The sequence below is a fragment of the Mastacembelus armatus genome, chromosome 9, assembly GCF_900324485.2.
Source record: "Mastacembelus armatus chromosome 9, fMasArm1.2, whole genome shotgun sequence".
NCBI lineage: Eukaryota > Metazoa > Chordata > Actinopteri > Synbranchiformes > Mastacembelidae > Mastacembelus > Mastacembelus armatus.
In genome coordinates, this window is record NC_046641.1 from 6263825 (window position 1) to 6286100 (window position 22276).

Here is a 22276-nt window from a genome sequence, read left to right on the forward strand (position 1 = left end):
TTATTTAAAATCTAGGTCAACAAATCAATTCTGAAAGGAAAAGGTCAGATAGTAAGATCCTATGGTTTTTCAGGGTGAGGCTCTGTTGCCCTGTCACATGGTATTTGGACCTCAGGGGGTGTGACAGTCACACTGTGCCCTGACCTTATAGGAGCCACCAGTTGCAAATGCCACATTACCATGTCTGGCAGAAGCAACAAAAACTTGCCAGGAGAATCATGGGTAGGACCTCATGTGATGACCACCCTTGCTTTCCCTGGCAAACTGTGGCTGCTCAGGCATTTCCCTGATACCACACAGTGGCACAGATGATCCGCTGGCTCAGAAACATGTACAGCACTCCAGCAACCAATGCCAAACAGCACAGTCCAAGCTGTTTTCTTTTCTTGCCCTATTTACGGACTAATCTGCATCAATAAATCCACTGTTTGTTTCCGTGAGCAGCTGCAGGCTCTGCTTGTGACCGAGATGTTCTAAATGTTCAATGCACTCGTTTTATTCTGAAGAGCTTCAGATCAGAACAAATGCAGAAATCACTTGGTTCAGTTTGTTTATTGGCAGTCGGTGTTCAACAGGAGACAAATACACAGAGTCTACAACCAGGAAGAGTTGGACATCGACACACGTAACATAAACCACAAACCAAGAGGACAGTGCTCTTTGTCATTCAGATTAAACATTGGACATAATAGGTGCCCGCTCTGATTGTGAATTACATTAACTCCCATTATACATTTAATCCCACCTGCCAAGTCCCCTGTTGTTTATGGTTCAAACTGACAGCAGGAGGTCACTGAGCTCACTCTCATAGTCATTAGAATCATTATTATAATCACAGAGTTGGACAAAAGACTAGACACCAAAACACAAAATAACACAAATAATTACAGCAGTAATCAGACATTTTACTGTTACACACACATGTAACACACATTTAAACATTTATTATATATTTGGTAATGTTTTAAATCATCCTTCTAACAATCATGAGCCTTTTGGTTATCATTTTACCTTAAAGAGGTCTGCCCTCAGCTTTGATTTTGTGAATTCTGGCTATAAATAATGTACACACAAGTATATGCTAGGAGAATAAATAAAAACAAAAAAGAATAGTACCATAAAGTGCATTGCAGTGTTTCAGTCAGTCCAACTTAGTCATTATGTGCTACTGTGGATGGACTTTAACCAATAGCTAACAGTCATGGCTATGTTTCATGTCAGTGAATTTAAAGAAGAGTAAATGACAACATATCTGCAGAAACAAATGGGAGTAGGAAGGGCAGCCTGAGCACTGCTCAGACTCTGTGGCCCATATTAACAACAGTAATTTCACAAATACACTGAAGCTTTATGGTGATAGCTCAATAATTCCAAAGATGCGAATATCAGCATTTTAACCAACTACAAAATCAATCATTGACAGCTTTCTGTTGTTGAGTCCTACCTGTTGTCTTCTGAGATTTCTTTGTTCACCAAAAGTGCACAAAATAGCCTGTGAAACACAACAGAGCCATGTTTTGTGTCCTCATTTACATTAACACAAGGGCTGCATGGGTATTCACAAGTTGACATTTGGAAAGGGAGGGGAAACAGCAAAAAGTCTTGACCTAGCAGTTTTGCCGGCATCATGTGACAGGTCATCGGCTGTATAGTCTGTTGAACTTGTGTCATGGCCTTTGTTGAGAGATTAACAGAGAACACACGATGTGGAGCCAGGCCCTGCCTGCCAGAGATAGTCTCAGTCCTGGCAGAGAACCCAGAGGGACCTACTGTTTCCAAACTAACTCGAGTTCTACTTCAGCTACCGCCGGGATGCTGCTCCTCCATCCAGCCAATTGATCTAAATTGGCTCCTCAGCTGCCACTGCCACAGAGCTAAAGAGAGAGATAGAGGAAACAAGAAAGAGAGCACTGGTTCATTAACTCTTCCAGTCCCCCCTCCAATGAAACCGCATCTTATTCCCAAGAGCACCATCCACCAACACAGTAAGTCCGCCATCATGACTGTCACTTCACTATCACTGTCTTGCGTGGGTTAACTCAGAGATGGTTAGGGATAGCTTGTTAGCCGTGTCGGGACGAGAAGCTCACAATGCTGGCAATGGTCTTCACTGTGCCTCGAAGGGTGACTGGGCTCGTGGTGTGAGGGCAAGAGGGCAAAGGAAGTAACGGAGTGCTGTGGGACAACACTTCAACCACAGCTGAAAGAGCCACAGAGAGAAAATACCACATCACCTCTCACAGTAGTGAAGGGTGAAGTCTTTGGAGAGCTGCTTCTCCCCTAAACCCCAAGGCTCCAGCTCGAATTTGTTCCCTACATCATCCTCGTCATCCTCCACCTCTTCTTCTTCCTCCTCTTCTTCCTCATAGTGGCTGGGCTCCTCGATAGAAGTCTCGAGGTGGTAACAGTAGGGTTGACCCTCTGTGTACTCATAGATGGTTGGTAGACTGCTCTTCAGGCTGCAGCGCCGACGCAGTGCGACCAGCAGCGGCTGGGGCATGGTGAAAATATCCACATTGTTGCCCAGGTCAATCCAGGCCAGGCTGGAGAACTTCTTGGGGTCCTTGAGCATCTCAGTAAGGTCCTTCAGGATAGCCAGGGTGAGGCGGTTGCCGTTGAGAGCTAGGGTGCTGAGTTTGGGCATTGTTGCAAGAAGAGGCAGGAGAAGTCTCAGGTTATCATCCTGGAGTTCGGTGAAGCTGATGTCCACAGACACCACACTGTCTCTGTTGTTTTGGAGGTAGAAGGCGACTTGGCGGACATCACGAGTGGACAGGGGGATGCCGGACAAGTCAACAGTGTCACTGGAAAGTTTTTTCTGTAGGGTTGTCTTGAGACTGTTGGGGAGAAGGGAAAGAGAATAATATTACTTGATGGCTCTTTGATATGAAACCAAGAATATATTTAGGTTTTTAAAGTAGAGGGTAATTGGAGTGAATGGCTGACACAGATACTTCATCATGGGGATTTATTAGTGTTAACAGTGGAGCCAAAACATCCGTGCGAGCCAGAAGCTTGAACTTAAAACACTGAAGGCCAAGAGCACAGAGCTCCTTATAGCTCACAGCCAGAACCATTTACTGTTTAAAAGGCATGTTTTTAGAAAGACATATCACTTGAATAGAAAATGCTTGTCTGCTGTATTTTTAGGACAGGAAAGAAAAAAGATGAGTCTATGGAAATGTTACAATATTCAAAAACTACAGTGGGAAAGTCCACAGTTAAGATAATGTGATGACCTCCACAGAAAAAGTCAGGCTTGTACCCTTGTGGCTTTGTTGTTTAGAGTGATGTCTCCCAAACCAAATTACAGCTGAAATTTTATGAAATCTGTAAACATTGGTAAACAGCAGGGACACAGGACGTGGATGTAGCATAAATTGCTGCGGCTCGCCATTATTAAATAACTATGAAGTCACTATGACTTTAGGTGAGTAGTTAACCTTTAATGGCTCAGCAGTTAACAAGTGTAAGTCAAAGTTTCATCATACATGAATCATTATTGTTTTTGAGGTGAAGTGTAGCAAAGAAAAGAAAAGGGTAGTTTAGGGAAGTTTAATTATGTGACAAAGAAAAGCTGGGTATTCATGCTGGATCCTGGTATGATTTTCCAACATTACTAGAGACGGTTTTAGTCGATTCTTGGATGATGCAGCAACACAATCATAAATACATGTGTCTACCAGCTGGAGCGAAACAGCTTCAACATGGTAGGAATTGTTCCTCATGTAAATCCTCATGTTTTTTCACCCTCATTAAAATGAGTTACCTGGTTGTTTATTAGTGCATATTCATAAAAGTTTTGAAACATTTTCCATTACTAAAATATCACATTTACAGGACTGGCATAGGTGCACACTGATTGGCTGCTTTCTAGTTGAATCCAATTTATATTATGTATATATATATATATATATATATATATATATATATATATATTGTGTTGATTTATTCAGTGAATGTCAGTAATAAAAGAAAACTTAATTTATTAATTTATATATTTATTATATATATAATATATAATACATATATATATTATATAATATATATTATATAAATATATAAATATATAATATATAATACATATATATATTATATAATATATATATTATATAAATATATAAATATATATATATATATATATATTCTGTGTAGGATCTCCATAGGCTTTAATGCACACACTAACGGCACAAGCCTTTGAAAACATCAAGCCCCTTTAGGGATAATGTGTAATACAAGCAGGATTTGAATCTGAATCTGGATTAAAGTGTTATTCTTTCTGTAGCATTAGCAATTGCTTAACAGAGCAACTAAAAAAGTTCCTGCATTATTTACTCACTCTGTTGCCCTTTTGTTTTCAGTCAGTCCCGTTTACCGGTGCTTATTTCACACACCCCGAGGATTCGGTGTGTTTTAACTTGTGCTGATACTGAAGTGGCCTGTAACGCTGATTCGGTGTCAGAGTGAATTATAACATGCTCCGAGGCCCACTGACTTATTGTGACGTCCACTGCGGGACCTGTCACTTGTGATGCTTTAAAGTGTCTTTTTGGTCACATTGAAAAGGGATGTGCCCGCAGCAGCATTTACCAATTCATTTTAAGGGCAGGTGATGGGTTGATGAGCAGAAATGTTTGCAAATATAAAACCCTCTCATAAAGCCACTCTAAAATGGAAGTGTAATCAGCTTTGGAGCACAGGAAATATGAGATCAAGACATTTGTCAAGGCTGCTGTCTCTTTATCAACGTCTTGTGAGCGGCAGTCCTCCCTGGTTCTATTGTCGTGCCCTGGCAGCCTTTTATATCTCATCTTCACCAGAAATCTTAATGGCTACAGCCTAGCAGAGGCTCCCCTGCAGGTGTGAATGGGTTCTGATCACACAGCTCTCCCCCTTTTAGGCAGACTCGTCCTTTTGTGCTCAGGGAGCAAAAATGGATGTGTCCTCACTGGAAGCCTCTTTCATCCTTCCTCCAGATTAATCTGATACCAGAAATAAAGAGACCCTCTGATAACTAGAAGATGGCTCTTTGTTGTCTTTACACACACAAGCACAGACAACAGGGCTCAGTTTAAATAACAATTTACATGTAATCGATTAAGAGATTAAAAAAGAAACGATGTGGATGTGTGCTGCTCCCGACTATGAATCAAATCACATTCAGTTCATGGCACTAAATAAATGCCCAAACCAGCAGCAAGAAAGAAATGAATCCCATTCTGAACACAATGAACTGAAGCCAGTAATAACACAAATGGCATCAAATTTTAGTAATGGTCCTTATCAAACTACATTGACAATCAAGTAACCTAATAAATATCCATTACATAATTAGCGAATCAATTAAATTTACATTGTATAATGAAGCCGTCTGTTAAGTATTCCACAGAGGAAGCAGAGCAGATCTCTGGACTCCTTGAGTCTCCATGTGTCAGTAATTTACGATAATGAGGCAGCATTTGAATTCAGCCATTCATTAACATAAATATTCATATCTAGAGAGTTTTCTGATGATAATTAAGATAAGGTGAAAATCTCTTTATAAAAAATAGAAATATACTAGTTTTTGAACATATTAAAGAGCATGTGTTAACAAGTAATCTTATTTTATTTCAACTTTAAATAAGTATTTTCCAGGGGTTCATTTCCTCACATAGCTCGCCCCCAGGCTCCTGTTGCATTGCTCACTGTTCAGTTTTTTGCAGAGTCATTTATGGTAAAGCTTTGCCTTATTGTTCATTTAGCCCTCTGATGGCTTTCTCACTTTCTGCTGTATTATATACATCATATTATGGTGTGTGATGGTGTAAACTGTGATGTGATCAGGGATCACACACACACACATACTCAGACCACTGCATTGTCCTTCATGGTGCAGGGACTGCAACCTCACAGTTCAGTCTGTATGGATAAAGGCAGCTCCTGCACATATTATAGCCTCCATTTCTTTTAGAGTTGGGAATGTTTTGGTGCAAAACTTGAGCTGAGGAACTGGCTTATTTGCTTTGTCCTTTCTGTGAGAACTGCATTTAGTTTTGTATTTCCCTGCGATGGTACTTAAGCTGAAGCCATCAGTAAGAGTGTCTGATGGCCTGCTGGGGAAGCTTTAGCATGGAAGGAACAATGCATAATATAAGGGATATTATTAAATTGAAGCACAGGTAAAAAAAAAGAGAATTTATTATTTAGTCAATGAAAACAAGTGATATAAAAAAATGCAGCATCCTGCCTCAGTTTTGGTTATTATGGGCCTGAGCATTCAGGTGTAAAAGAGAAAAGAAAGTTGTGAGGTCAAATAAGGTTGCACGTAAGTGTTGGTCATTTTTACACTCACATGAAATCACTCTTAAGCTGGAGGCACCTCAGCAGCATTTCTGGGTCACTGCCTTCATCAAGCCTATTGTAACACTCTACTCTTAAAGTAAGAAAAAAAAACATTTCTAGCAAACCCCAAACAAACTAGTTAGATAGATTAACAGGATTAGTGAGATTCAGACAATGATTCAATGTGGCATTTCAGTCAGAAATGTGTGTGCAGTATTTAGAGCGACTGGTGTGCAGTGCTAATGCTGGATAATGAACAGATGAACAATTCAGTGGCATTAAAATGGGCTGAACTGTTTCCCCAGAAGAAACCTCACAGAGTTGAGGCTGTTGTATTTTTACCCAGATGTGAGCAGTCTGCCTGCAGCTGAACAGAGATGGAGGTGAATGGACATAAAATCCACCCTAAAACCATATTTATGACACACTTCTGTTATCGTGGACGGTTAAATCCTTATTTGATAAAGGAATAGCTCAACATTTTGGAAGGTATGATAAGTCACTTTATTGCAGAGTTAGAGAGCAACCCATGTCATGCGCTTACACAGAGTGTGCAGTTATATATGCCTATCTTATCTTATCTCACCTTAGCTCAGGATAAAATCTGAAAATAGGGGTAAGAGCTGGCCAGGCTCTGGGCTCTATAAAAAGTCAAAAAAACCGTAAAGCTCACTGACGTAGGCTACATGTTGTATCTTGTTCGTTTAATGTGAACAAAAACCAAAATGTAGTTTCACAGGCCAAGAAATATTCCAGCAAAAGGCCGCCCATAAAACATACACTATTTACACCTTGTTTTTCTGCTGCCACACAGAACCAGGCTAGCAGTTTCCCTTTGTTTTCACTGTTAATGCTAAGCTAAGCTAATCATCTGCAGGTTGTATTTATCATACAGACGTGAGAGTGGCATCAATCTTCTCATATAGCGACGAAGTGCATTTCCCAAACTGTTTCTGTAAAACAAACAACTGCTGAGCTTTTCCACCCCCACAGGACCAATGTACAATACATTACACTGCAACCTGAGCGGAGCTGCTCTCTTTAATAACAGTAAGTGGAAAACTAACTATCCACTCGGGGAATACTGGTGTCATATTTTAAATGATTACCTAGCTGTTTTTTATAAAAGTGCTAGAGTAGACAAAGTATCTGCACAAATTGAGTATGTGAGATGATTTTCCTATTCAGTCAGCAGCAGACTGGCCCCGTCTCATCTCTTTCTAGCTCTGACAGGTATTTGTTCATGAACACAACATCCATGCAAAGCTGCCAGAGCTCACAGCAACTATTGTATTAATATTCTGTTTTAGGGTGGGTTTGTGTTTGAATGATTCATGTTGCTCCTGCTGTCTCAGCCAGTGTCAGACTGTCTCTCCCTGCAGCTTTATGAAGGCAACAACAGCCCCTTCAGCTACAGGAATTTAGCAATCGTATGTATCTGCACATTTTCAGAGATGCTGTCAGCATCAGTTAAATCCTATGTCTTTCTGCTTCTGGGTTAAATTAAACATCCAGAGGGCACAACAAAGCTGCTCTTGTGCTGCTCGACAGCAAAGTGTCTTATTCTACCAGATCCCTGTGAATATACTTTTGTTTTCCTCAGATTCTGCACGATGATACCTCTGACTGACTCATAATGAACCTGCCTCATCTCAGATTATTTTCACCTCCAGAAAATAAATGAGTGTTACTTGCAGCATCTCTATAAGGGATTACGAGTTTCTGTTCATGAACAGAATTACCAGGCAGCATGTTGACACAGAAAAAAACCCATTTGTGCACTAGCTGATTCTCTATTCGTCATCTGCACAACAAAAGCAGTTCACTCCTTCATCAACATGAGTGCAATTACTAACTAACATAACTACCTCAGGCTTTCCTCAGCAAAAAGAGGGGCACATTTTCTGCTGCGCACTTTTGAAAAGAGAAAGGCTAGTGAGAGCACACATCCACTGCACAGACCTGAGAGCTTAAAAAGGGAGATGACTGACAGCTGTGGTTACCATGGCATTCCCATCAGGTCAGCCTGTGGCCAGCTCTGCCCTAGTTCAATGTCAACTACAGAGATGGAAAGCTCTACAGCTTGACATGGAGCCGAGCCCTGTTCTCTGTTTTTGCGACGTGGCAGATTTATTACAGCCTGGATGTCTGGACAGAAGGGCTTACCAGGCCTGGGATTTCCGTCTGGACATGCTCTGCCTCAGCCACTTCGAGTGTGGGGTCAGGTGGTAGATCAGCTGTCTACAAATCTTATCAGAAGACTTTATGGTGTCTGCATCCTGTAGAAGGGAGTGGTTTTCATTATCACACACAGAATTTGAGAGAAGTGAAGCAGCATCTTTTAATATCAGATTTTCTGCTTGAAAAAACATCTTTGCAATTCATTATTTCACAGTGTCTAGGCTTCTATTTTCTAAAACTTAGCAAACTGCAACTGTAATGCCTTTCACATGTGCAAAAACAAAGCTTTGTTATCATTTGTGACATCCTGAGCTACTCCTGAACAAAACACAATTTAGCTGCCTTGCTGGAGCAAGAAAATCTAATCACATGCAGTGTGCATTAGGATGGGGGGGAACATAGGAAGTACACAAGAGGGGAGATTCAACACAGCCACTGGTAGGCACAGTAATCGCACAGTTCATTAACCATGTGGAGAATACTGGTGGGCCTCGCCTATGTCAAAATAATACTGAGTTATACATTTATTAAGGCTCATAAATGTAATTGTTTTTCAGATATTTACTGCAGATTTGAGTTTTCAGGTAAATGTTTCTTGAAAATAGTTCCCCAGGAGGGAATTTCTTTCAATTTTCTATCTGAAGAAATGTTAGCCATTGTCATTGATCTTGAGAACTCAACCGAACAAAAGGAAACCATCAGCGGAATATTTTTAGGAGAACGATTTATCTTGCAGAATATCAACACCAACTCTGGTTCTGTGTTATGGTAAGTAGAACACGGTAGAAGCTGACCTTTTTAGGACACTGCATCTCCCGAGCCAGGCTGAGCAGAAGCTCGTGTGAGATCGGGTCCACGAGGTTGAGGAAGGCAGCGTTTTTGTACAAGATGTCGTTGAGTGAGGTGCCTTCCAAACCCAGATCCTATAAAAATAGGAAAAAAAAATGACACAATCATAACTAGGTGAAACTGCAACCACAACACTGATGCTACTACTACTACTACTAATTACTAAATAATAATACTAATAAGTATTACACGTATTAGTTATGGATACCAGGCCTCGGCTAAATCAAGGACACTATGACTCAAAATGGAAAGATAAAAGAAATGTTTTGCTTTAAATATTCATTAAAAAAGCCTTTTCATCTTCAGTAGAAAAGTAAAAATCTCCGGGGAGTCACAGGGAATGCTGTGTTTTGGCATATATAATCACACCTCTGTTGCACCAAACCACCGTGCATGTCCAAACATGTCACAGCACATACAAACACATCTAATGCTGAAGCTGTCGGAAATGATGTTTACGCAATCCTCCTGTTTTCAAAATTATGCACGCTCTATTTTACTTGATAATGCAAAAACGCTCCTGGAAAAATGAATTTAATCCTTTAGCTGCATGATATGTTTAATGTTCCTCCCTAAACAAAATTAGGGCAATTTTGTTGGTTTATCATTTGATAAAAACATGGCAGTATTAGATTCTGAGTAAATGTGGTTTAGGAATCTGTGTAGTACATAAATACTGCGAACCGACAGCTGTCATGGCATAAATACGACAAATCCAAAAGGGTCTGCAGTAAAGACAAATCAGACCAACGAAAAAAGGACAGATGACCTTTTGAATGCCAAGAGACAAGTAAAAGTCAGCAGTGCAGCTGTGCGCCCTGACCTGCACGATCTGCCTTCAACAACACATCCAACCTCAAGGTCCTAATGAGGCAAACTACAATGACAAGCACTTATGCAGCCAATGCAACTTCAATGAGAGAAGCAAGCCTTTGAAACATACAGTATGCACACCCAGACCCCCACACATTTTCAATTCCCTGAACACAATCAGCCATGATTGTTATGGACAGTTTGAGTGGGAGGCTGGCAGTTCCCCATTAACTGGCTCCCCTTTTAACAAGGGCACGACAGTCTGAGCCCAAGATGGGAGAAGAGCTGCTTGTGCCCTTCTGAGAAAACAGGTATAAAAATATCCCCATCTGAGTTCAGACACGATCAGCTGTCGTGTGCACACGCAGCATGAAGCCACGAATCCTTCCCATATCTGCAGCAAGGCTCAGATGTTTTTCATATTTGAAGCTCTGCTCGCAGTTACACACCAATTAAGTCTGCCATGAGCTCCTTTCACATTCAGAGAAGAGAATCTCTTAGACATCTGCCTGCTTGCAATGTTGTGAGTAAAGATAAAGTAAAGCTTATTTAATAAAATGTGGATAGAGCTCATTTAGAGGGAGTGAGCCAGTGTCCCCTGTGATATGGCTGTCATGGAGCCTAGCCCAGCCAGTTTATCTCCTCGGCTTGATTAAGGAGGTTCCACTCTCTCCTGTGTCAAGCCTTCAGAGTAATTAACAACGGATTGCCCGACAGCTAAAAGACAGACGAGGGCCTGAGGGCGAGCAAACAAATGAAATCACCAAGGCTGCTGTCACATCCTCAGTGCTCTTACATATTCTTTTACACATGTTTTAATGCTACACGTCCCACAGCAGAATAGAGGAACAAGCTTTGAAAACAAACCTCTGACTGGACTTTGTGGAACATATTCTAGGTCACGACTACTGCTACTTGAAACTACTCTCACGGTCATGTGGAAACTGCATCAAACGTACTGCAACAAACGTCCTTTTTCAGAAAACAACAGCACTGTTTGAGGCTTTAATGGCCGAAGTCAAAGATGCTAAGAAAAATCATATTCTACTAAAATTACATGACAAAATATGAAAAAGACACTATTAAAGTAATGACTGCAGTGTTTTCATTTAAGTAAGGGTTAATACAAGCTTCTGGATATGAATAATGTCTTGTACTGTGGAACACAACACTGTTGCATCTGGAGCACGGGCCATTACTGAGAGAAAGAGACAGGTTGCCCTAATGGGAGCATCACAACAGCCTAAGGGGAGGTGAGGCTGGCCACAGCGGACCAAACAAGGACAGACACAGACAGGATGGTGGAGCAGGGAAGGGACTGTGGTGGAAAAATCCAAATCCCATTCAAAGACGATGATAATTTGGGATAACGTGCTGACACGCTGCATGCATTTGAACCATTTCCTCTTTTATAGTTTATCCCTTCAAATCAAATGTCAACAGGGAGCATGTTTAGCCCACAGTGAGAGTGAAAGCTGTGGTGAGTCACATGCTGTGTGTGCCACTGAAACAGTGTGTCAGGTACACTGCTCTGCAAGTGGCCTACTTTCTAAAAACAAATGCTTCTGGAGGAAGTGCCCACAGGCCTGCAGAGTGATGTCAAGGTGAGGTCAGGGGTTGGAGGAGAGGCTAAGGAGGTGCAGGAACAGAGCCTGCGGGGGGGATGGAGGCCCCTGTGGGGGACTCATCACACTGCTCCCGCCTCCTCTCCATCTGTTGCTTTGGGACGTGCTAAGGACAGCTGCGCTCATGGTGTGTGTAAACACATCCGACTGCACTTTCTCCTTACCTTCCTCAGTAATTTGAGCACGTCGGTCGCCTGCTCTATCCTGCGGTCACGGAGCAGCTTCTGAATCTCTTTGATCCACGCCACTCGCCTGATGTACGGGCTGTGGTTGGTCCTCCGCAGCATCCCAGGCAGTTTGTCTGATTTCAGCATCAGAGCAAACAGAAAGTCCCCGCCGCCCCGACCGCCCCTGTCGCTCTCCCCGGTACTATCGAGAAGCTTGCGTCGCTTTTTGGAGAAATTCTCGTTGTCCAGGCTGCTCTGCCTGCTGAGCCTGGAACCCATGGTGTTGTTGTTTCCCCTTGCAGACGCAGGCGCCGTTTGCCTTGCAGTTCAGACAGTATTACGAAAAGGACAAACCCATGATCAGCCTCAGCTTTTCCGACAGCAGATGCTCCTCTCTTGATGTTGCAAACAGCGCCGTGCTGTCTGGCGCTGCGTCGCTGGCTGGTATGTCAGCAGACTAGGGAGCCGGTGCAGAACCACACAATATCCCCTCCTCACTCTAATTTATCACAATTAGCTCATGCACACGTCCCACCTTGGTACTGTGATCATTTTTCTTCCTGCGTCTGGCTCGGATGATGAGGATGCTCCGGCTGCTTCATCCTCCGGTCGTCTCTGCTTTACACTGCTGTTTAGGTTTGTGCAACGTGGAGCATCCGACCAATCCCAGCATCTGGTGCCCGCTGCGCGTCTCTCCTCCCCGGCTCCAAATCCCCCTCTGTTTTTGCTGCAATCGAGAGTTAAATAATAAAAGATGTGTCATTTTTAGTATCTCAGGCCACGACAGAGCGTGTTTTAAATAACATTTATGAGAAGGTTTGTTTTTTCTGTCCTAAAGGTTTGAGTGATTCTTCAGCAGAACTGAAAGTTTATATCTCCAGGCGCCCAAATGTTTGCTTTGCCTTTGGCTCCATATAAATATGAATTTCTCCTTTGGCAACCTTATGTCACTCAGCCTTAGGATTCAGTCTTACCATAAGCAGGTCTCTGATTTAGTGTCTCTAATGTAGTTTTCTGGACTTTGATCCTGACTTGGCCATATTTTCTGGTATGGTTCAGGTTTTCACTTGCGTGCTGGAGCAGGACAGCTGCTCTGCTGTCTAATAAATCTTTCCCCTGGCACGACTATATTCTCCCCAGTGTTGGCCTACTGGGCATTTTGCTAGATGTTGTAATTATGACTGACTGGTGGCCTTAATTGAATGTATCACCCTCCTGCTACTAATTTGTTTTGTCAGAGCTTAGACTCTACAAGCATCACTGATTAAATAATTGGTTTTTACTAAACGTGCTAAACAAAATTATTTATCTTGCTCTTGTGTAAATTTTGCAATCCACATGAAGGAGAGAGTCCTGTGTGGCTTTGTGGTTTTCAAAAATATATTTTATCCATCAGTGTGAATTAAATCAGTGTAAGAATCAAAAAATAAACAAGGATGACCAAAAATAACGATAAACACTTCTCTGTCAGGCAGCTATATAATAACCTCTCTCTGAATAGTGTTAGTCAGCAAGCTAATTGAACTGCAGACGTGTGGTGAGATGTTCTAAGCTCTGTAAAGAGACAGACGTACAAGTACCGACAATAGCGAATATATGTTGATACTGAAATGACAACAGTGGAAAGAAAAGAAAATCATCATTCTCAAGAGAGCACACAAATCATGCAGAGCAACAGGAAGCAGCATAAGCTTGAAACAGCTGGGGTTCCAGCATAGTTTAAACAGTGACAGAAACACTGCTGCAATAATTTATGGTCTGATCATAACTCATGAGCACGTGCAACATTTCATTTTAAGAGGCCATAAGCAGAATGTCAGGGAACCTCTGGGATAGAGATCTGTTTTTTAATTGATTCATGCACGCAGTCTAAAAACACACTTGTCCATCCTTGCTTAGAAAGAAGAAGATGATTTTCCAACTTACAATTGCAGCTCACATGACAGCGTCTGTGGAGCATCTATCATTAAAGGGCTGCAGCCACATGTAAAAACAGATGACATCACCTCTTTTTCCACTATGACCATGTCTTTGCCGCTTAGAAACAACATCTGGGCCTGACCTGATTTGCTGCTGAGTAAATAGACATAGACACGACGTTCCCTTTATTGTGTGAAAGCAGTTGGAGGGGATCCTGGTGGGAAGGAGTGTATCCCTCCCAGAAAAGTCAAACTGAAACATATATGCCTCTAGCTGAGTGTTAAAAATAACAAGCTCCTGCTTTTATTTCATCAAACAGCCCCCATCCACTGACAGTGATGAGCACACAAAAGCTGAAGAAAGGCTTTTGTGATCTGCAACAGATATGTTATTGTCCTCTTCCACTATAAATCAGCTCTACCCATTAAATAAACTCCCCTCCTTGGGGCAGCTCTGAACCTGATAGATCCAGACCAGGATAGCAGTGATTAGATTTAGACACAGAGCTGCAACAGTCACAGCAGCCCACAATCTCCTTTGACAGCACTTTATCACAGTGGCCCAGCAACACAACTGCACACCGGATTAGCTGTGGCACTGCAGAAGGGCATTTGCTGTTGAGAAGCCCAGTCACCGGTGCTGCCAGCTTGGACCTTAGGTGCTGGTTTAAGGCTCAGACATCTCGATCAGGCTGAGGACACCTGCAGAATAAACATGTGACACGGCTACTGAGCATGGCAACGCTGCCGGCCGAGCCAATCACAGATCCCTGAGTCAAGGCTGAATGCTGACTGCATCTGCAAACAGATCACTCTCACCTTCACTTTGGCAAACCTGCCAGATTTATATCAGGGTGAAATAGACAGGTAAAAAGGACTAAAAACAAAGTCAAGTTTCAGTCTAGAGTGATGAAGGGAGGCATCCATCATTTGAAAAAGCACACACTCAATATTCAGTTCAGTTCATCCATCCATCCATTATCTATACCCGCTTATTCCTAAACAGGGTCACAGGGATCTGCTGGAGCCTCCTCCAGCTCTCTTTGGGTGAAATACTTAATTCAGTTCAATTCAATTTTATTTGTATAGCACCAAATCACACCAAATCATCTATCTTTAGATGATTCATCTATCTTATGGGCAGACACTTGGAAAAGAATTGCTTGTCAGCATCACACTGTGATATCAGCGCTAAGTCACCTGAAAACCAAAGATGACACATAGTGTTTATGCACCGATGACTGAAGCTACTTAACACTATGTCATTAGGCTACTGACAATACGCAGTCTGAAAGTCAGCTGAATGGTGAACTCCTGTCTCCTGTTCTTTTTTTTTGTCTAACACTTTCAATCTGTGCAAAATCATTAAAGCAAAAGGTGAGTGAAAATTCTCTCTTTTACACTCCCTTTTTTAAAGACTTATAATCAGTTATGTTTTCATGTTACTGTAAAAGGCTGCCACTGTGAAAAGGATGGTGTGTGGAGTAGAAGACACTTGTTCCTGAGTGGAAAGGTCCTCTCTCTGACTGTGAAGTGTCTTGATTTTCCTGGGCAGAAAAATGGTTGGGAAGTCCCTGATTGCTGGCCTGGTGGTCCTTCTGGTGGCTGTAGTGAGCCTGTTCCTGGGGGTGTTCATGAGCTTGGGGAAGAAAAACACGCCTCCCCCTTTGAACCACTTCTACTCAAATGCTGCTGTGGCTGCTGATGCCGGAAAGTGCTCAGAAGTGGGGAGGTAAGAACTCTAATAGTCTCGACTTTTCTTTTCCCAGTGTGAGACAGAAGAGTATTATTACTTGATCTGTATGTTGTGTTTTCAGAGATATTTTGAAGAAAAATGGTTCAGCTGTGGATGCGTCCATCGCTGCCCTGCTGTGTGTTGGCCTTTTGAATGCTCACAGCATGGGCATCGGAGGAGGGCTCTTCTTTGTTATCTATAACGCTTCCACAGGTGAATACCCATTACTGGTTAGAGCTCTTAAGAGTGTTAACTGAAAAATAAACAGCCTCAGCAATCCGCCTGTATTTTCTGCTCAACAGGGAAAGTGGAAACCATCGACGCGAGGGAGACAGCACCCATGAATGCCACTGAAGACATGTTTGGCAACAACACCAAGCTTTCTCGCACAGGTAGCACCTATCTGTGAGCTAATGACATTTTCCTCAGGCACAGGGGACAGAGACCACTCAGTGCAGATCTGACTTTATTGTAACATTCAAACAAAGAGGCATTTAAAGAAAATACATAATCTGGTCTTAAATCTATCCATCAAGCTCTTCTAAGATGTTCTTTTATAATTAACTTTCTGTATCTTCCCTTGCACCTGCTGCTGAATACATAAAATGAAAATACTAAAGCTGGACGTGCAGTATACTAGATCTGTATATGTCCTTGCATGCCTTAGTGTGCTGGTCCTCCATGCAGAGAGAAAGAGCTTGTGTATTTCAAAATAGTGGCTCTGTTCTTTCTGCCTGACAGGTGGACTGTCCATAGCCATTCCCGGGGAGATCCGCGGTTATGAGATGGCACACAAGCGGCATGGCAGGCTTCCATGGAAGGAGCTGTTTGAGCCCAGCATTGCTTTGGCTCGTGAAGGCTTTCCTATAGGAAAAGCTTTGGCTCACGCCATCTTCAAGAGCAAAGATTCCATTCAAGGCGATGCCAACATGTGGTGAGGATGAAGAGTTAAAGGAGAAAACAGAGGCTGGGTTAGGCTAACAGTCTTCTGGTTGTAGCACCATGGATGCATTGTAAGAGCTGAATCAAGACTCAGGGTGGTGCCCATCTGTTTGACTACAAATGGCACAGCCAAAATAGGTCAAAGAAATTTCTTCCTTTCTGGTTTGTTTTGAAATCATGCAGGCCACTGCACATGCAAATTAGATTTTCTCCCCCTGACTGCACACACTCCTTTTTTACATTGGAACAATGTCATGTAGTTGAAAATAGCTGCTTTTTGTTGGGGGAAAGCTCTGAGGTATAGATCTTATCTTAAATCTCGTATCTTAATGGTTAAATCACAAGGGTTAGCGAATAATTTTTATTGCAGCCGGAGTTGTTATGTTGACATGTCTGACAAGAGTTTGTTCTGTTGTTCAGGACTGTTTTATAAGGTGTTCTATGGGGAAATTTTTTTTTGGGCCAGACGAGGTGTTTACTTGACAACAGTGCTGCTTTTAATGCACCAGTGGTAGCTTCAGGGACAGACATCAATCTTCTCACCTGACTCTCTGGAAGAAAGAAAACAAGTCCATTTCCCCAAATGTGGAAGTATTCCTCTACAGCCACTATCTGCTGATTTATTCTGGCTGGACCAGTTTTTGTTTCTAGAAAAGATACAGAGAGTAACTGTATGCTCCCTTTCAGCACATTCATCTAAGTTTGATAACAAGTTGCGTTGTCTACCATAGTGGCTTTTTTGATGTTACCACAATCAGGCGCTAAAATACTCATCTTTCTCTCTTCATCTTGCAGTGAGGTGTTTTGCGATTCTCAAAAAAACATCTTGAAGGAGAATGATATCGTTAGATTTCCAAGGTTGGCTGACACATACCAAAGAATAGCAGAGGAGGGGCCTGATGTGTTTTACAACGGGTCCATGGCACAGAGCATTGTTGAGGACATCCAGGCTGCAGGTCTTGTGTTCTTTTCTTGATTGTTGTCTGTAGAGATATAAGAATGAATACATAGTCACTATACTTAGAATCAAATTACTTATTACAGAAATCAAACTAAGTTTTTAAAAAAAAAAAACCACAATAAAGGGCAATCATGAACATGAGCACTACACCTCACTTTAAATTCATCTTCGTTGCAGGTGGCATCATCACCTTGGATGATTTGTTGGAGTACCAGCCTGTGCTGAATGAGAACCCTCTGAAGCTGAACGTTGGGGAATATACCATGCATGTCCCAGATGCCCCCTCCAGTGGCCCCGTGCTGGCGCTCATACTCAACATAGTGGATGGTGAGCAGCATGGCCAAGTGCCGGTGCAGCCATGCAGAAGAAAGGATGTCAGGTTTCCCCAGGTCGTCCCAGGAATATTCCCCTGCCTGTTTTGGAAGAAGAAAAGAGAGCTGCTGCTCAGCTCTGCTTGCCAAAATGAATTCACTGCCCATCTGTTCAGGCAGAGAATCCTTAGTCATGCTTTAAATAAAAAGTGGCATCATGCATTTCAAATGAGGGATAAGATTCATTGTGTTCATATATGACTCTGGAGGAACACGTTCCCACAGACTCGTATTTGCTTTGTTGTTATTTGACCTACATTTTATTGACCTTCCACTGACAGAAATGACCTTTTAATACAATGATTGAAAAACCTCATTACCTGATTAGGTCATGTAAATATTATTCTTCATTTACTCCAGACGTGTTTTTTCCTGTGGATATTTTGCAGGGTACAACTTCACAGACACAAGTGTCTCTACAGCAGAGAAAAAGACTCTGACATACCATCGTATCTTAGAGGCTTTTCGTTTTGCTTATGCCAAAAGGAGCAGACTTGGGGACCCACGTTATCTCAACATTACTGATGTAAGCCTTGATGTTATTCTTCTCATTATTATTACTATTCAGACCATAGGTTTAGAGCATTTCTGGCTACAGTAGTCTCCTGTTGCCTAAAAGCAACAGGAGCATTTATTGAGCCCTTAAAAAAATCAGTTAACATTTTTCGGACTGTTACAAACTCCAGGAAAAGTGCTCTGAACAATTGGACAATTTTTGAAATGATTTTTGTGACAAACTGTCAGCTTGTTTTGCTCTCCTCAGCTCATCCAAAACATGACCTCAGACTACTTTGCTGATGGCATAAGGAGTAAAATTACAGATGACACCACCCACCCAGACAGCTACTACGAACCAGACTACTTTGTCCCAGACAACCACGGGACAGCTCATCTGTCAGTGATAGCTGAGGATGGGAGTGCTGTGGCAGCCACTAGCACCATTAATTTATAGTAAGAAGTCAAGCAATCAAAAAATCTCAAATGTAGTTGCTCCTTCAGTATAAAACGTACATTTAGTGAACCTGCATATGTCAGTGTGAAACCATATTGCTTCTTATCTGTGGCTTTCATTAAAAGAAACGTATTCTTCCCTAGCTTTGGATCCAAAGTCATGTCTCGATCGACCGGAATCATTTTTAATGATGAAATGGATGACTTCAGCTCTCCGTACATGACCAACGGGTTTGGAATCCCTCCCTCGCCCAACAACTTCATCCAACCAGGTGTGACTGAACTGAATTATTACCCTTGTATAGTTTAGGTTATGACTTTTGGACACATGCCTGTTTTGATGGGTTGTAGTGTTTTTCTAAATTAAGCCCTTTGTTTTCACAATCACAAAGAGGATGTTACTTTATCCTTTCTCCGGGGCGGATTATACAGAGGTGATGTCTTTGATTTGTTCCTGCATTTGTCATTGTCAAGAACGCTGCCAGCTTGAGCTCACAGTGAAATCCTCCTCCATTAGAAAGATATAATTTGTAATCTCACAATGTGGCCTGCTGCTCATCTTTGGTTCATTTCCACTCTTTGTAAATGTGTGTCAAATTAAGTGCTAATGCATTTCACTTGTTAAAATGCAGTACGGAAAAAATGAAAGCACAAGCTAACAAGTATACATTCATTTATTAAAGCAGTCACAGCCACATTTTGTTTCTGTTCCAGGCAAGAGGCCGTTGTCTTCCATGTGTCCCACCATCATCTTTGACAATGAAAACAGAGTAAAAATGGTTGTAGGAGCATCCGGGGGCACAAAAATAACCACAGCCACTGCTTTAGTAAGTCTATTCCATCCACATGCATCTCCACCATGTACACTTTAATGCTCAATTGTGTGAAGCTTGATGTCTCACATTTTGTGACTGAACACAGGTCATCCTGAACTCCCTGTTCTTTAACTATGACCTTAAGAAAGCTGTGACAGAGCCACGAGTTCACAATCAGCTCAACCCAAATATGACAGTGGTGGAGCAGGGCTTTGAAAAGGTGGGTCACGCATGAATCTTGTGATGCAAGCATACAACATCTAGAAGATGAACAGCTTTTGACATTGCAAAGACTAAAGAGACTCTAAACCTACAGTTTTCTTTTAGCATATTCGGTGCTTTTTTACTGACGTCCTAATTTACAGGCGATCAGCTTTTCTGGTTAGTTGCTGAGATCACACCAAACCCAAACAGCACCAACAAAGAACTTTTGAAAACAGTTTCAGCTCTCATCTGCTTCACTATAAGACAATAATCTGTTTATGAAATGAAAACATGAGAAAGATTAGTCTGTGGCTGGAACTGGGTGCTAAACTGAAAGTTACTGTGCTAACATGCTCCCAGAGACAATGCTAAAATGCTTAGGCTAAGATGGTATGTTTCCCATAATCATTACCTGTCATCATGCAGTCATTATGATTCATCCTCTGATCCTCCAAGCACCATCAATATCTGTACATTTTTGGTCTAGCGTGGATAAAAAACTGAAAATAATAACATATGAAAGTGACCAACTATTCCCTGGGATAGATTGTCTCAATCAAGCTTCATATGTATTTATGATTATTTTAATAGCATACAGAGTGCTAAGAAGGTAAGAAATACTTCTACAAATCCTGTATGTGCCATGTATTGGAAATGCTAATGTTGATTCATGGTTAATGGACTAGGGTTTAAAAAAAAACAAAAACATGTTCCTATCAATACACCTGTAGCTTTACTCACCTAGAGATCAGACTGGTAACAATATAACCCCCAGCACAAGGCTTCATATTGCATGTGTGTGTGTGTGTGTGTGTGTGTGTGTGACAATGATACCATGACAGAGCGTCCTGGAGGGTCTGGCCCAGAAGAACCATGTAACACAGCTGCTGAGGACTCCAGACTCTGTGGTGCAGGCGGTAGTGCGGCAGGGAGAGCAACTCTGTGCCGAGTCTGATCCCAGGAAGGGAGGCTACCCAGCAGGATATTGAGCATGATTGCAGGCCCTCCTGTGCTCCTGTCAGTCTGGTCTGTCTCCTCAAAGACTCTTGGACAGAACCACAACACAAATGCTGCAGACTCAGTATTTAAGCTTCAGAAACACAGCCCCCACCCCTCCTTCTCTGAGGTGGATTTTGACATACTAAGACTTTGAAAAATAAGTCTTTAACTCATATCCAATTATTTAGCATGATTTTTTTTGCATTATTTTATGTTTTGAAGGAAGAGGTGGCACTGAGCTTGACTCCTGTATCATCACTACTGGATAGTGGTCAGGAAGGAGACTTGAGGAAGTTCAAAACACATCTACTGTCTAAAAATCTATTTTATGTACAGTACAACAGTGTCTATAATAAAAACAATCAAGCATGTACCAAAAATTAGGGAAATGAAATGTCATAGCAAAAAATGTTCATAGGTCTCATCACTGTCATAGGTTGTTGTCCACTTTATGTAGTATTTTTCTTTTATTGTCTAAAAAAGAAAAAACATTGAGAGTATCTGAACAGTTTGTCTGAAAAAGTTTTTTTTTTTTCATGTCAAAACTAGTGAGAAACCATCAATCAAATGCTGGACCCAACAGCAGGTATACTAAAAGGACTCCTCAGGTTGTTTGCCTATTGGCCAAAATGTCTCCCCACACCTTTCCTGATATAGGTTGATCCTGAAACAAGCATTATTTAGAGGAAACTTACTGTATTGTTTACTACTGTGCTTCTGTAGGCAAGATATTTAATTTTGAATTGTAAATGTTTAATATCGAATAGAGGTTAAGTGAATGTATTGTGTATTCAGAAAAATCCATTTGCAGATATATTTTTCTAAACACGCATTGTTCTTATGCCAAGTTTGTTGCAATGCTTGTTATTAAACATTTTGAACAAAGATGTTATATTTTACCTTAGAAACTGTGCTGTTCCTGTACTGAAATATTAGCTGTGAAATCACTGTATTTCTTTGGTCTGGGGTTAGTCAGACTGACTGAGTCTCATGTATTGGGACAAATAAATTCAAACCAGGGCACATAAGTATCAAAATGATTCTACATTTCATTGATGGTACAGGTAATGGTGCATTTAGCAACAATTAGTTTTACTATCTATTAATTAATTATGAGTTTTACCATATGCCCCATTTTGGTTTGTTAGCAAGCTAGCATGCTCAGCACAGCTGAGGCTGATACATTAGCATTTTATGTATTTGGTCAGAAATGTAACATATTGCACAAAAAAAAAACAAAAAACAAATCTTGATTTGACTGGTCAGAGGATCTCAGAGTCGTCATGAGGGGAAGATTCATGCAAAACCTCAGTCCGTCTGTTGAGCCATTCATTTCAGTTATCAAAGCACCGGGCCTTCTGACCAACTACGCCACAAGCTTTTTACTTCCGCTGTTTAGTGAATTTAAATCTTAGTAAAT

At 41.5% G+C, this 22276-nt stretch overlaps 2 protein-coding genes across 2 annotated transcripts; one reads left to right on the forward strand and one right to left on the reverse strand.

Annotated features, from left to right (window-relative positions):
- Positions 1–1693: 1693 nt before the first annotated feature.
- ggt1a (gamma-glutamyltransferase 1a) lies at positions 1694–21741 on the forward strand. The gene is made up of 13 exons (XM_026322528.2): positions 1694–1985; positions 15434–15610; positions 15696–15826; positions 15916–16005; positions 16355–16547; positions 17351–17511; positions 17694–17843; positions 18277–18413; positions 18651–18838; positions 18983–19110; positions 19553–19665; positions 19760–19873; positions 20700–21741. Exons 2-13 carry the CDS (start codon positions 15438–15440, stop codon positions 20844–20846), a joined length of 1725 nt encoding a protein of 574 aa, XP_026178313.1. The 5' UTR covers positions 1694–1985; positions 15434–15437; the 3' UTR covers positions 20847–21741.
- Positions 1919–12674, reverse strand: lrrc75ba (leucine rich repeat containing 75Ba). The gene is made up of 4 exons (XM_026322529.2): positions 11957–12674; positions 9300–9428; positions 8491–8603; positions 1919–2837 (listed from the first exon to the last, which is right to left on the reverse strand). Exons 1-4 carry the CDS (start codon positions 12236–12238, stop codon positions 2231–2233), a joined length of 1131 nt encoding a protein of 376 aa, XP_026178314.1. The 5' UTR covers positions 12239–12674; the 3' UTR covers positions 1919–2230.
- Positions 21742–22276: the final 535 nt, after the last annotated feature.